Source organism: Puma concolor, chromosome B3 (assembly GCF_028749965.1).
Source record: "Puma concolor isolate L17-30 chromosome B3, mPumCon1.1.hap2, whole genome shotgun sequence".
Classification (NCBI taxonomy): Eukaryota; Metazoa; Chordata; class Mammalia; order Carnivora; family Felidae; genus Puma; species Puma concolor.
In genome coordinates, this window is record NC_141672.1 from 103192746 (window position 1) to 103205820 (window position 13075).

The 13075-nt window shown below is 40.2% G+C and overlaps 1 protein-coding gene across 3 annotated transcripts in view; it reads right to left on the reverse strand.

Annotated features, from left to right (window-relative positions):
• ADAM10 (ADAM metallopeptidase domain 10) overlaps nt 1–7935 on the reverse strand; it is a 133011-nt gene extending 125076 nt beyond the window's left edge. The window contains exon 1 of one of the 3 annotated variants that reach the window (XM_086710795.1): nt 7617–7935. In XM_086710795.1, the coding sequence (XP_086566921.1) occupies nt 7617–7671 (55 nt within the window). In that variant the 5' untranslated portion in view covers nt 7672–7935. Of the gene's footprint in view, nt 1–6869; nt 6895–6931; nt 7100–7616 lie in introns of those variants that run through there. The other 2 variants (XM_086710796.1, XM_025918758.2) reach the window with 2 other exon arrangements.
• Between the last annotated feature and the right edge of the window lie 5140 nt (nt 7936–13075).

A 13075-nucleotide genomic window follows, 5' to 3' on the forward strand; every position in this document is an offset into this window, starting at 1 on the left:
ATATGTTTGTTTATTTTTGAGACAGAGAGCGAGTGGAGGGAGGGGGTACAGAGAGAGAGAGGGAGACACAGAATCCAAACCAGGCTCCAAGCTCTGAACTGTCAGCACAGAGCCCGATGCCTGGCTCGAACTCATGAACCATGAGATCATGACCTGAGCCGAAGTTGGACGCTTAACCAACTAAGTCACCCAATTAATTCTTAAGAAAAGAGGTAGCAAATTAATATCGCACTCAATTCGTAAGTATAGGATTCTATCTATAGTCTTATGAAAACTAAATCCAAAGTTCAAAACGTGTATGAGTATGCCTTGCCATCATCAATGCAAGCAAAGGCAAAATGGAAAGACAATTCTGCTCGAAAAATCATATATGTACATTTGACTCAAATGCAAAGATCACATTCTTTTCCCTACTTTATCTCTGAAATAGGAAGTTCATAATTCACATAAAATCAAGAGTATCAAGCATATTCTTGAACCAGAGAGGCTAATTCCAACTTGAGAGTAAACATATACTTGCAAAGTAAAACTATACTTGCTAATGTATCTTTAAATTTAACCCTCCCCTCCACTCCAAATTCACCAAATTTCTACCTTGCAACTATCTGGAGCAGTGCTTCCCATATGATGAGCCACATATTTCTGAAAGACTGTGCAAACTTTTAACCAACATCCAACAAAATTATTAGTTTGCAAGTAAGATAAAATCCCAGACTCTGACATACATCCCACACTAGAACCTATCTAGATTCAAAATCTTACGATGTCTTATTTTCAACTTCAAACACTGAGGTCCTCTAAGTTTTATAAAACTATACTCTCTCCAGTGCAACAGCCTCTGAGATGTGCATTCAACAGTGAGCCCTCAATAAACTTTGTTAGCTTCACTTTAAACTTCCGCCAAGTTTTACCAGTTTTTCTTCTGTGAGATTTCTTGTTCTATCCTTATTTATTTCTACAATTACTACCCTAATCAAGGACTCAAACACATAATTCATCAAGCAGCTAACGTATCCCCTACTGTATCATATCCCACCTCCTCAACATGGATTCCAACCAACATTCCATAATACTCTACCTTGCAGTTATCATGGCCTAGAATATGAATAATTGGAGTCCTGGTTATCATGGCCCAGTTAGCACTTCTCATTTCCTGCCATGGACTCTCCGTTCCAGGCAAGTAAGCCTACAAGAACCTTACTAGACTGTTAAGTCATTCCCTTTTCTCAAAAAGCTTTCCCCAACTGGCTAATGTTCCTTTAGCTTAATAAATCCTCATTTCAACTGCAACTACAATACATAATTGGAACTGTATTTTTATATCTTGGCATTTCTGTCTACGCTGACAAACTCTGTGCTTTTTACTCCTCACTCAAGACTGTAGCTTCACGACTCCTACTAACCACAGACTACAATAAACTGGTGACTAAACAGCAATGTTCTCACTGTACACGTTCTCACACTGTTTACTTGGAATTGTAATAGCTTCAGAATGAATTCACCCAGTATCAAAAGGAGTCTACATTCTCTAAGAACTATTCTCAGTACTGCTATTTCCTGCAACCTAGTGAGACAGGACTGTCCCTACTGGTACCAAGGCAAAGCCTTCACACAGCAGGACAGCAATGTTACTGCCCTCACGGGAATCAAACTGGTAGGATTATTAGTTTTTCCTTATATTCTTATTATAACATTGCTTTCTTTACCTAGTATAAAAATTGACAACTAAACTAGTTAGAATTACTGGATTTTTATTCACAAAAAGCAGCCATTTTAGAGTTGCTTGGAAGAATCACTAACAATCATTAAATAAATCAATTCCTCCTTAAAAAAAAATCTGGGGCTCTTTACCCAAGCGTATCACAGAGAGTTGCCCATGTGCAAACAGTCCAAATGCAAATCAATTCCTAGAATTTGGAATGTCTGCCCTGTGACTTGGGGCTCAGATTTGAAAACACTGTGTTTTTCTGTCCACACTCTTTCACATATACAATTTATCTCTCCATTAGTGGCCACACAGTCCTCTCACTGAAACTTGTGTTGGCAGCTTTAACCAACGACTATGCTAGCCCTGCCCCCCAACTTCTCCACACACACAAATTCCATTTTTGTTACTCCACATATATATTTTATGCTAGACCATTCCAAAAATATACCTCCAACTTTGGCAAAAGTTTTCTAACCATTAGAATGCGATATTAATTCAAAGGCAGACAAATTTAACTTTATGCAAATCACAAAGTCACTGAAACCATATGTAACACACAACAGTTACTTACTGCAAACAATAAAACACATTCTGATAGTATGGGGAGCCTGTGTCACCTACCTTTTACCTAACTGCTTCTTTAAATACAGAGAACAGTTGTCTTAACTTGCAGTTTACATTCCTGAAGAGACTATTGCAATTGCCAATATTAAGATGTGGTTAATATCAACAATCTAGCATATTAGTTTTGAACCACAATACTCATGATTCAGATCTAGGAAATGATCTACCTGTAGCCATATGAGTGTGCATTTTATTATTGTGTCTTCCTTTATTCATCATTTTTCTCTCTTCACTCTACCCTGCCTCTCTTTAACTAGCAAAATACATTGGTACAACATCATCCTAATTGTTCAGAACAAGACAACCCCAACACTAAACTCCCCAAACCAAACACATATGTTAAAATAGATAGATAGACAGATAGATAGATAGATAGATATAGATATATATTTTTCATATATACATATATACACACAGACGCACACACATATATATGTATATATACAAAGCTCATGTACATGTATTCCATAGAAGATGCAGAACTTATTCATTCCACCTTGTGTGTAAATGTATCAAGTATAGTTATTTAGTTTCCCCAAAGAAAATGTATTAGGAACAACTAATTAGAAGGTGATATCCTAAAAGTTTGCAAGAAAGTCAGGAAATCTAACGAAAAAGTTGGAAATACTATTGAAACTAGGTACAAAAATAAAAAGCACAATCACTTAGAATACCCATTTTAATTGCTTCTGGGAAAATTAAAAACAAAAACAAAAAACCAGAAATGACAATACAGACCAAGAACAAGAACAATTGTTCTTTATACTAATCCTCAATCCTTTAAAAAAAGATTAAAGTCAGACCATTTTAAGGACACAGTAAATGTGTAATACATCTTGGAAAAACTTCCATCAAAAATTGCCAAAATTTTACAAGTCTAAGTCCCAGAGACTTGTTATTTGGGAATCTTCCCATATGTGAACCTGTCACTGTCATCTCCCAACAATGTTGGAACATGTAGCTTATTGCTGAATGTATTACTCCATTTCATTTTATGAATTCAAAGGCAGAGTTTATGTTTATAACCTGTCCTTAAAAGAAAGGAAGCCTAAGTTTTTACTTACATGACCCTCAACCACTTTTTTCTGAGTCTCATCCAAGTAGAAAAAGAAATGGTTTCTTATTTGCTCACTGAAATAAAGTGATTCAGAAAAATTATAACCATCATTCTTTAAGACCTTCAAATTGTTGGGGTGCCTGGGTGGCTCAGTCAGTTAAGCGTCCCACTTCAGCCCAGGTCAGGATTTCACGGTTCGTGAGTTCAAGCCCCACATCGGGCTCTGTGCTGACAGCTTAGAGCCTGAAGCCTGCTTCAGATTATGTGTCTCTCTCTGGATCCCTCCCCTCCCTGTTCGTGCTCTCTCTCTCCAAAATAAACAAACATTAAAAAACAAATTAAAAAAAAAAAAAGACCTTCAAATTGTTATCATGGAAACAGGAATTTTTTTAATACCAAATAATCTAATGGTACATAAAAAAAAAAAAAAAAAGCACTGTGTATGCCAAAGCTTCTAACAAATTTTTAAGACTACTGAAGAAATAAAGAATTACAAAAAAATATAATAAAAGTTGGATAAGAGGTTACAGTCAAAAAAATATTTTTAAAAGATTGGGTTCATCTATGCAAGCTGAAGCCAAGGCAGAGATGCAAACAGCATACTCACAGGATCCACACCAGTAACAAAAATGAGTGAAGCAGGCCAAGTGTATTACCAGCAACTGCACTGATAGTAACTGCACTGACTGGTAGCACATGCCCAGTCTAAAAAGAACAGCTACTGCTCTCCACCACTCTGCTACAGACAATGGGAATGCGGCCCAGAAGAGCCTGAGGTTTCCAATTCTTCCCCCCAAATTCCAGAAATTCACAAATTTCATTGAGAAATTTCCCAATTTTTCAATGTTGAGAACTAGTTGAAATCTAACGACACCGCAAATCAAACAAAACACATCTCTAAGGTGTTTTAGTCCAGGGGCCACCTTTGAGCTAATATGTGAAAACTGCTTTCAAAAAGGCTATGAGGGGGCAATGGGTAAAAAGTTCAGGCTTTGAGGTTAAGCTGGCTTGGGTTTGAAGATCTAATTCACCACTCAGCAGGTGGATGATGCTCAAGAAATTATTTCATCAAGCCTATTCCTTCAACTGTAAAATATCACCACTCTCTCATAAATGCTGACAAGCGAAACTCCTAACACAGTATCAGACACACAAAAGACATCAGAGAAATGTCCCTTCCTCCCCCTCCTTAACCCTGCAAGTTCTTTGTAAAATGTAAAAGAGATCAGATAAGAAACACCCCAGATCTTAAACAAGTTATAAAAAGAACATCAGAAAACAAAGGTGCCTGCTATGCCCATTTTCCCTCAACCCCTGCTACTCAGAGAGCTCCCGTACAGAGAAGACATAGTTAATGCAGGGCATGACTTGAATGTGCCTCAAGATGATACAGCTAACTGGATTACCAATCTCAAGTTAAAAAGATGAACAGTCAGAACTCTTAAAGACAGAGACTAAAAAAACAAAAAAAAAAATCTGTCTCTCATTAATTTCATAGACCCTTATAGAAGTGAGAGAAATTGCTTAAGCTTAAGCTTTGATACTTTTAATACTGTTGGCCAAACTTCCAGAAAACTTATTTCTAGAGAATGCATGGTACAAAGCAAATCATTTACACTGGATTTTTAAATATAAAAAAACATGCCACACTCTAAACTTCATTTCATATATAATTTCATCAAGTACTATTGGCCTGAATACTGCTAGGGCTAAAATATCTTTGCTCCTCTCAAACACACTAATTTTTAAAAAGAGAAAAGACAACAACTCTCCAAAATATTTGTGTTAAAAAGTAATACTCACATGTACATAAAAATTCCTTGCACTGTATTTACTCAGAATAGTTTCAATAAATTTCTACTACCGTTACGAATAATAAAGAAAAGATTTTTATGTAGACATTTGAATACATGTCTGTTAAGACACTAACTCTGGAAACTTTACGGGATCTTCCTACAAATACAATGGACTGAGACATATGTTAGAAATGAACAGCCTTAGGAAAGCTGAAGTTTTAGGATTCTAAACACTTTCATTCTCTCTTCCAACTTTCCACTTGTCATATTAAAAGAAAAAATTAATGCAAAACAATGATTGGCAAATCAAAATGGGGGAAGCAACTAAAACCATTTATTAAGAACGTAAAAGTGATCTATACTTTAAAGTTAAATCTATACTTTAAAGTTAAATCCAACTTCTCCTAATATACATAAACATATTCATTTCTTTCATACGCTAAAACAAGTACATTCAATTCGAATGTATTCTATTCTGCGTATCATCATCATATAAACTTCTTACAAACTTGACCATAAATATAAATAGCTCAAATTCATATTTAAAGGTAGTTCCTATCACAATAAAATCACAAATATCTCCATATGCCCAAAGTCTTTGATGCTAATTTTAAAATGGAAGTTTCTTATTAGTGTCTTTAAGTTCTGCTTAAAATAAACATAAAAAAATCAAAAAGTAAGTAACCTTTTAATGTTTAATGCAATGATACTTTCTGAATGACTCGAGAGTTTTGAATTTAGATTTTTGTGTAAGAAGGGTCTTAACCCACAAAGATTATGCCGTTAATTCACTTTTTCTTCAACCATCAGGCTACACCAGTTTCTATTCTTACTGTTTCATTCCTTAAAAACAAAAGTCATTTTATATATTACCACTCCTCAGTAGTTTAAAGTACCTCATGTGTTTGTCTTACTTTTTACCACCTTCTAGAAATCAAGACTCCAACACCTGACTATAATCACAAATAGAACAGACAGAAAAATGATTTGTTGGAAGCCACATACAGAACGTAAATACAAATGTTAAGTGAAAAGGCCCTTATAAGAGTTTGTAGCACATGATACTTCTTAAAACCAAACATCTACTAGAAGCTCTTAATCTAAAATGTGTTATCTAACAAAAGAACACCACAAACTACAACAAATATGTACCTACAAAGTATCATTCTCCGACTAAGTAGAACTCAAGTCGAAAATACACTTGGCTCTGCAATCGCCAAGTTAAAGTGTCAAAGAACAGAAACAACGCACTACTTAAAATATACAGCATTTTCTAAGCGATCACATTAGGCTATACTCATGCAAAGCATTCCGGGAATTTTTTTTAATTCAGTGCTTTTAAACACACTTTGAGGTGTTTTAAGTATACTTTGGGCAAAGTCAAAAACTTTACCTGAAATAAAGCCCTTTACACAACAACAAAACAATGCAGCCGGTCCTAGGATACGCTGGAAATAAAAATCGTCTTCAAAACCCGAGTTATCAAGAAAGTATCCGCTTACGGTAAATTTAACTCCAATTTGCGGGGTGGGATAGTTGCTACAGTCTGACAACCCACTAACTACACTGTTCGTCTACTCCACCTCAGAGTTTAAGAAAACTCAAGTTGTGGGTCACCCAGGGAGTGTCCCTCTAACAGACACAATCCAACCTGCAGATCAAAGAACATCCCGAAACAGCTTACCTTTCTCCCCACCAAACCCTTTCCCCTGGGCAACAGAATGTTTTCACTGAGCATAAACACACCCTCCTGAGAGCTGTCTCCAAACACTCGGGCAGAGGCAGGGCACTATCGACAGCGGAAGCGACTCGTCTCAGACAAGCAGGGGACCACTGTTACCCCTCCACGGGCTGCCCCTCTGCAGAACCGGGTCAGTCTGGATCGCCGCGCGGGGTAAAGAACAATACATCAGCCCCGCCGCACACATCGCAACTTCCCACGAGCCTGCGCGGCGGTTCCCCGCGGTGGAGCGGACTCCAGAATCCCCCACAGGGCAGATGCTGGGGACGGAAGGAGGGAGGCAAAGACTGCCGGCCCCGCGGCGACTGCCCGTCCCGGCAACCCGGCGAGCAGGCTGGAGGTATGGAGCCCCCGGCCTGGGCTCCAAGGCTCACGCCCGGCGACTCGGATCTCCAGACTATTTCTCTGGGAGGCGACCCCCGCTTCCCGTGGCGCCGGGGCAGTGGGGGTAGGGAAGGCCTCGGCGGAGGCTCGGAGCCTCCACGGCCCGCCACGGAAGGGAACGCGGTCGGGGCGCGGGGGACAATAGGGAGCCGGGAGTGCTGCGCGCCGGAGTGGCGCCGCCGGCCGGCCGGGCTGACTGACGCGCCCGCCGCGCGGCGCGACTGGGCTCCGCTCGACCCGGCCGCCGCTGCCGCCGCGCGGTCCGCGGTGGTCAAGGCGTCCCCGGCGTTCGGGGTCGTGCCTCACCTCCCAGCCCCGCCGCCCAGGAGAGGAGCAGAATTAACACTCTCAGCAACACCATCTTCCGCGGCCGCCGCCTCCTCACGGGTTAACAGCAGCACATCGATCCGGAGGGAGAAGCTGAAGGGGCTTGGTCCGGAGTCTCCACGGGAAGCCGGGACCTCCCCTGGCAAGAGAAACGGCGAAGCACCTCCCTCTCGCTCCACTTCAGGGGCCGGCAAAGCTCCCAGCTCCTCCAAAACAGGGACCTCCCTCCCCCTCGTTCGTTTCCTTCCTCCCTTCCCCGCGTTCCTTCCCCGCGTTCCTTCCCTCTTCTCTACCTCCCTCCCCCGAGCCTGGGGCCTCCGCCTCCTTCCTCACCACGTGACGCACCGGTGCCCAACCAGCAGGCCCAGCCGCACCCCTTCCTCCCGACCCTCCCCCTCCCCCAGGCACCCCAGGGGCGGGCGCATGCGCACGGGGCCCGGTTCCCGGGCTGCTAGGCCTGCCGCCGCTTCCTGTCCGCCGGCGGAGAGCTGGGATTGGGTTTGGGAGGCGGGGTTTCTCCTGGTCCCGCCCCTCCAACGAGAGAGCAGCTCCGCAGAGCTAACCGGGCTCCCTAGTTCTTATCGCTGCTAATGACCGTCCCCAAGGCTAAAACGGGAGAGTGAAGGATGTTAAGAGGCCGCTTTTGTCTTAACTTCGCATGAAAGGGAGATTTGTATTTCTTTTTTTTTCTGCCTCGGGTGGTGCACGACATCACCCAAGTAAACGAAAGCAAAGTCCCAACAAGCGACAGCCACCAGTGATCAAAACAGATGTAAAACCTTCAAGCCCAGAAAGGAAAGACGTAGCCTATGGCATTTTTTCTGAATTGTTTAAAAATTTGTCGCAGATAAGGCTTTGGCCATTCTAAATGCGTGCAGCTTAAATCACATGGTCCTAAATCTCCTGCCCAAAGCATGTCCTCTTTACCACTCTCTTTTTCATATCTCTGAGGAAAACTCTCTTATCGTCCTCACGCCAACTTCTTTGAAGCTCATGTGTGGTTTCTCAGTAACTCACTTTGGTTCTTTAAACTTCTGTTCCATGGATTAAAGACTTAAACATAGAACATGAAATCGTGAAACTCCTAGAAGAAAACAAGGGAAAAGCTCCTTGACATTGGTCACAAGCAACAAAAGCCAAATAAGTGGGACTACATCAAACTACACGGGGTAATGAACAATCAGAATGAAAAGGCAACCTATAGAATGAGAGGAGATATTTGCAAATAAAAAATATATAAAGAATTTACACAACAGCAAAGAAACAAATTATCCAATTTAAAAATAGGCAGAGGACCCAAATAGACATTCTTCTAAAGAAAACATACAGATGGCCACAAACACATGAAAATATGCTCATCATCACTAATTATCAGAGAAACACAAAACCACAATGAGGTATTACTTTATGTCAGAATGGCTAAAATCAAAAGCACAAGAAATAAGTGTTGGTGAGAATGTGGAGAAAAGGGATTCCTTGTGCACTGTTGGTGGGAATGCAAAATAGGTGCAGCCACTGTGGAAAACAGTATGGAGATTCCCCAAAAAGTTAAAAATAGGGGCACCTGTCTAACTTAGCAGAGCATGCAACTTTTTATCTCAGGGTTGTAGGTTTAAGCCCCATGTTGGGTGTAGAGATTACTTAAAATTTTTAAAAATCTTGGGGCGCCTGGGTGGCTCAATGGGTTGAGCATCCAACTCTTGATTTCAGCTCAGGTCATGCTCCCAGGATCATGATCCCAGGGTCAGACCTGCATCAGGCCTGCTTAAGATTAAGATTCTCTCCCTCTGGCCCTCTCCCCTACTCGCTCACTTGCTCTCTCTCTTAAAAAAAAAAAATTGTTTATCTTAAAAAAGTTAAAAGTAGAATTATAGGATCCACTAATTACACTAGAAATGTATAGAATTGTTGAATCCTCATGTTGTACACCTGAAACTAATATAACACTGTATGTTAATTATACTTGAATAAAAAATAACTTTTTTATTAAAGATTTTTTTAAAGTAATCTCTATACCCAATATGGGACTTGAATTTATTAAACCCCAAGATCAACAGTCACAGGCTCCACCAACTGAGCCAGCCAGGATCCTAAAAAATAAATTTTTAAAATAGGCAGAGGAACTGAATAGACACTTTTCCAAAGAAGATATCCAAATGGCCAACAGTACAACACTGATCATCAAGAAAATACAAATCCAAACCACAATCCTCACTATTAGAATGGCTATCATCAAAAAGACAGGAGATAATAAGTGTTAGCAAGAATGCGAAGAAAAGGGAAGCCATATGCACTGTTGATGGGAAGGTAAACTGGTGCAGCCATTATGGAAAATAGTTCCTCAAAAAATTAAAAATAGAACTACCATATGATCCAGCAACCCCACTTCTGGGTATACATCCACAGAAAATGAAATCAGAACATTGAAGAGAAATGTGTACTCCCGTGTTCATGGTACAATTATTCACAATAGTCACAACATGGAAACAACTAAAGTGTCCCTCCATAGATGAATGGATAAAGAAGATATAGTATATACATACAACAGCATATTATTCAGCCATGAGAAAGAAGGAAATCCTGCCATTTGCCACATCAGGGGTGAACTCTGAGGGCATTATGCTAAATGAAATAAGAGATCTGATATTGTGTGATCATGCTTATATATGGAATCTAAAAAAGCCAAACTCATAGAAACAAAGAGTAGATTGATGATTACCAGGGGCTGGGGATAGAGAGAGGGAAATGTTGGTTAAAAGGCACAAACTTCTAGTTATAAGATGAGTACAATCTGGAGCTCTAATGAACAGCATGGTGACTATAGTTAATACTGTATTACATACTTGAAAGTTGTGAAGACAGTGGACTTTAAATGTTCTCACCACAAAAAAGAAATGGTAATTATGTGAGGTGTTAGAGGTGTTAACTAACCCCACTGTGATAATTATTTTGCAATATTGTGTATCAAACCAGCACATTATACATCTTAAACTTATACAGTGTTATATGTTGGATATATCTTGATAAAGCTGGAAAAAATAAAGTTGAATAAAAGTACATGATTCAGTGGCATTTAGTACATTCATATTGCTGTACAACCATCGCCACTATCTAGTTCCATAACATATTCATATGGCAAATAAGGGAGAAAGGGCACTTTTATTTCATTAACTAGAACTTTTTAAAAAATGTTTATTTATTTTTGAGAGAAAGCGAGAGAGAATGCAAGTGGGGCAGAGGCAGAAAGAGGGGGACAGAGAATCCAAAGCAGGCTCTGCGCTGACAGCAGCGAACCAGATGTGGGCTCAAACTCGCAAACTGCAAGATCATGACCTGAATGGAAGTCAGACACCCAACCGACTGAGCCATGTAGGTGCCCCTTAACTAGAACTTTTTTTTTTTAATGTTTTTATTTATTTTTGAGAGATAGACAGAGCATGAACTGGGGAGGGGCAGAGAGAGAGACACACACACAGAATCTGAAGCAGGCTCCAGGCTCTGATCTGTCAGCACAGAGCCCGACGTGGGGCTTAAACTCTTGAACTGGGAGATCATGACCCGGGCCAAAGTCGGATGTTCAACCAACTGAGCCACCCAGGCACCCCTTAACTACAACTTTTTGATGGCATTTAACTAGATATTCTTTTATCTATTTGGCATCCTGTTTCAATAGGCTGAATTCAGAAATATAAATACTAGTAGTATCATTATTAATAATAAAATGGTATTCCTATACTTTTTATGCTGTATATTTTTTAAATTTGTTACCCTTTGCCTAAGTCAAGAGTATGCTTCTTTGTCAGTTTGACAAATACATTATTATAGTTTTGCTCTAACGTTAATAAATACAGTCAGTCAGTAATTCCAAAACCATCATTAAGAGCTTCCATTTATCAAGGTGCTTGGATAGCTCAGTTGTTTTAGTGTCTGACTTCAGTTCAGGTCATGATCTCATGGCTCATGAGTTCAAGCCCCATGTGGGACTCTGTGATGCCTGCTTTGGATTTTGTGAGCTTTGAATTCTCTCTCTCCGCCCCTCCCCTGCTCACACTCTGTCTCTCTCCTTCAACAATAAATCAACATGAAAAAAAAAATCTTTTTTAAAGAACACATCCATTTATAATGAGGTACCTGGCTGGCTCAGTCAGTACATCATGTGACTCAATCTCAGGATCTTGGGTTCAAGATCCAAGATGGGTGTGGAGCCTACTTAAAAGTAAAAATAATAACAACAATAATAATAAATGGAATTATTAAAGGATGACATGGAGGCCTGGGTGGCTCAGTGTGTTAAGAGTCAAACTTTAGCTGAGGTCACGGTCTCACCTTTTGTGAATTCAAGCCCCTCATCAGGCTCCTCAATGACCATGCAGAGCCTGCTTGAGATTCTCTTTCTCTCTCCCCTCCCCCTCTACCCCTCCTGTGCACTCTCTCTCTCTCTGTCTCTCAAGAAAACAAAACAAAAAACAAAAACCTTAAAGGATGGCAGAGTTTCATGAACTTTTTTTCCATTTCTTAAAGACACAGTTACCTGCAAACATTACATTGTCTATCACCTTTGCTTATTACTATTCTCTTTTGGTGGTGCTGTCAACAATTATATTTTGATTTTCCAGTTATTCGACTATCTTGCGGCATGTTTCATGTTGCACAGTATATAATTAGTTTTATTATAATTATTTTAAATTAATTTTTATAATTGATTTATGATGGTTAGAGGCAAATGACACTTTCTCTTTGAATTCAACTGGAAAGAATCCAAAATCATATTTTACATTACCAAGATGACCACTGAATATTACACTTAAGGTTGTGTCCCTTTTCGGGCAGCTGGGTGACTCAGTCTATTGCATGTGACTTCACCTCAAGTCATGATCTCCTGGTTTGTGAGTTAGAGCCCCACCTTGGGCTCAGAGCCTGCTTCAGATCATCTGTCTCCCTCTTTCTGTCCATCCCCTGCTTATGCACTCTCTTTCTCTCAAAAATAAATAAACATTAAAAAAAATAGATTCATGAGCCTCAAGTCAAGCTTTGTGCTGACAGCTCAAACCCTGGAGCCTGCTTCAGATTCTGTGTTTGCCTCTCTTTTTGCCCCTCCCCAGCTCATGTTATGTCTCTCTCTCAAAAATAAAGAAACATTAAAAAAAAATCTTAGAAAAATAAATAAATGAACTTTAAAAATCTTTAAAAAAAGGAATACAGGGGCGCCTGGGTGGCTCAGTCCGTTAAGTGTCCGACTTCAGCTCAGGTCATGATCTCGCGGTCCGTGATTTCGAGCCCCGTGTCGGGCTCTGGGCTGATGGCTCAGAGCCTGGAGCCTGCTTCCGATTCTGTGTCTCCCTCTCTCTCTGCCCCTTCCCCGTTCATGCTCTGTCTCTCTCTGTCTCAAAAATAAATAAAACGTTAAAAAAAATTTTTTTTTAAAAAGACACAAAGGG